This window comes from Perkinsus marinus, assembly GCF_000006405.1.
Source record: "Perkinsus marinus ATCC 50983 genomic scaffold scf_1104296953336, whole genome shotgun sequence".
Lineage (NCBI taxonomy): Eukaryota > Perkinsozoa > Perkinsida > Perkinsidae > Perkinsus > Perkinsus marinus.
The window spans coordinates 2,309-5,094 of record NW_003208496.1 but is presented as its reverse complement, the minus strand read 5'-3'; the positions used below and the strand labels follow the sequence as shown (position 1 = coordinate 5,094).

Genomic DNA, 2,786 nt, shown 5'->3' with positions numbered 1-2,786 from the left:
GTATAACGACGATCATGATCCACGCCGCTCCGCTGACCGTAATTGGTGTGCATACGGGGTTGGGAAGCATACTGGGGTAGTATGTGCTTCATTATTATGTGGTAACAAAATTGTAACTTGCTGAGGGAGTGGCAAGTTCGACAACAGGGTCAGTAATATTGATAATGAACTAAAGAGCCATCACCAGTCTAGTCGTGAGTGGGTTTAATGGTGCGATGCAGCCGAAAATGGTTAAGTGAACTGCAACTAGTCGAAAATTATAAGACCATTGATGATTAATGCGTGGTCCTGTCCACACGGACATCATAACCCCGAAGGATTCGTGATATTCCCCGCCGACAGTATGGACACCTGAGCATGGTAATCAGGCTGTTACTCATCATCATGACGATGAAATCTACCACCACCACCACTACTACTACTACTACTACTACTACTACTACTACTACTACTACCTGAGTTTGAATCCGGCAACGCATACACCACAGAAGCCTAGATGTCCACATGGCATGAGTATGAGATTACCGGGCCGCTCTTCACACACTGGGCACATCTTGCTGCTGTTCTCACATAACTCTGGGCCTGTAGGCATGAGTAATTCCTGAGAAGGTGTGCTGTAGTAGTAGCATAATTACTTGCTAATCTGATGATTTCCTTCGCTGGTGTCGATGGTACGACAGTCTTGATTCTTTCAGTAGAATACAATTTTGATATCCAAGATAGACTATTTAACAATAACGTCGATGTTGTGGAGGAGCCGGGGTTGGTGTTGGTTTGAGCGAGGCAATACTGCTCACACTGGGTACAGACAAAACCACCAGTGCGGTTGACTGATGACGAGATACAAGATTGACAATAAGGGAAATGCCCACATGTAAGAAGGACGTAGCCTGGGTCTCTGAGAAAGACAGAAGGAGTAATTACTCTCACTATCATAGGAGCCGAAATATGATTACTCTCTTTTCTTATGACACTTCCGACATGGAGCCACAGCGCTGCGTGGCAACGATACAACAGATGGAGCACTATCTCTGGGATCATCAACATTCCCATGAGTGTCATCGTCATCATCATCCTCCTCCTGAGATTGACCATTACCAAACGGTTCTACACCCTCACTAGAAGTACCTGGGCCGCTATTCTGGCATCACCGGCTGAGACATCAATCTGCATTTCATCTTCCTCATGATGATGCTGCTCGTCTGTAAGGCGGCAATAAGGGAACTCGCGATTATAAAAGCAACACTACCCTCATTATTATCTTCCTGTTCAAATAAAAACGCCGTACTCGGCTCTGCGATGAAGGTTAGGCCCCATGCGACGAATACTACAGGGTCTATTCTGAGATGGGACCACTACTGGTGAGGAGTACAGCTCACACTGCACTACCGGCATAGCTCCCATACCCATTGCATTCTGGTCATGGGTGATGCAGACGAGGCAACTGAGGAGCCACCACCACAAGAAGCAGCAGCACTGCTAGTCGGAGGATGAATGAATCCTGAACCAACAGCAGTATAACATGGCGTATGTGCATTGGGTCCCCTAGTATCATCACCCTTCACGAGCCTGTATAGCCCTATGACCATCCATAGCTGGTCTGGAACTATAAGTTGATACCAACGCCAGGACTTGAAGAATTCGGAGGGTCTGAGATGTAGTAAGGAGGATATGTCAATAGGAGGGTGGTGGACTACCTCAATAACCTATAGAAAAGCCAGAACTCCCACTGCTGGAACCATGTTATACGATCTAGGTCGATCATGGGAGGAGCAATAGAACTACTACTTGGGACTACACCCCCGAATATTAATACAACAGAACGGGAGAATAAGCGACAACTAGAATGAGGTTTATCATCATGACATGTCAAAATAATAGACAGTGGTGAAAGGAAACCACATATCGAGGAGAAGGACGAGATACGGAAGAGCCGTAGATCAGTGAAGGTGATGAGCCCTGTAGTGGTAGTATTGGTAGTGATTCCTGCTAAGGAATCGACGAGAGTGAAATCCTGGACGACAGAGGAACACAACGTGCACAATGAAGCACGCAGTAGAAACCAAAGTGCTTCAATAGACGCTAGACTGATCACATGAGACTAAGATGAGTGAATTGATATAAATCCTGTGGGGGATCATCAGGTCGTGCTTTCTTCCTGCGATGGACGGTCTTGGACATCCGCCGCGGAGAAAGTTATGACCTTAGTGAGGAAGAGCTCGTGCGAGTTCTAGTGCGTACACTGTCACTTCAACTGTCAACCCCATTCTCACTTACTCCATAACTGTTTCTACTGGCTCTATTGGACCTACACCTACTTTTACTACTAGCCCCGTTCTCTCTGACGACATTAACTAGTACCATAACAATAGATAAGGTGTTAGATGAGCTATCGCTTAACTGCTCTTCCTCGGCTACTCAAGACGAATCATATGATGATGCCCCCACAGTTGTAACCACCAGGGTGTGGTGATGTTGATGATAATGATCATGATGATGACTGCTAAAGTCGATAATAATAACGGCATTGCTGACGATAGCGATGTTCATGATCATGATGATGATGCCAAAGCCGATAATAATAACGGCATTGATCATGATAGCGATGTTCATGATCATGATGATGACTGCTCAAGCCGATAATAATAACGGCATTGATGATGATAGCGATGTAACATCGCCGATGTTCGTGATTATGATCAGGATGCCAAAGCTGATATAATGACGCATTGATGATGATAGTGGTATTTATGATCATAGCGATGATGATGATGATGATGATGATG

At 45.4% G+C, this 2,786-nt stretch overlaps 1 protein-coding gene across 1 annotated transcript; it reads right to left on the bottom strand.

The window, feature by feature from the left end:
* Positions 1–235: 235 nt before the first annotated feature.
* On the bottom strand, positions 236–1,770 carry Pmar_PMAR000397 (hypothetical protein). Its single transcript, XM_002776495.1, has 9 exons — positions 1,698–1,770; positions 1,559–1,650; positions 1,390–1,501; positions 1,250–1,341; positions 1,129–1,202; positions 957–1,081; positions 636–898; positions 456–582; positions 236–351 (listed from the first exon to the last, which is right to left on the bottom strand). Exons 1-9 carry the CDS (start codon positions 1,763–1,765, stop codon positions 276–278), a joined length of 1,029 nt encoding a protein of 342 aa, XP_002776541.1. The 5' UTR covers positions 1,766–1,770; the 3' UTR covers positions 236–275.
* Positions 1,771–2,786: the final 1,016 nt, after the last annotated feature.

Excerpts from the sequence above, each read along its gene's own strand:
- Pmar_PMAR000397 (XM_002776495.1), bottom strand. The coding sequence starts at position 1,765 with ATGATCGACCTAGATCGTATAACATGGTTCCAGCAGTGGGAGTTCTGG. Across the intron at positions 1,203-1,249 it reads ACAGGAAGATAATAATGAGG|ACGAGCAGCATCATCATGAG; the intron begins GTAGTGTTGCTT and ends GCCGCCTTACAG. Across the intron at positions 899-956 it reads AAGTGTCATAAGAAAAGAGA|AGACCCAGGCTACGTCCTTC; the intron begins GTAATCATATTT and ends TGTCTTTCTCAG.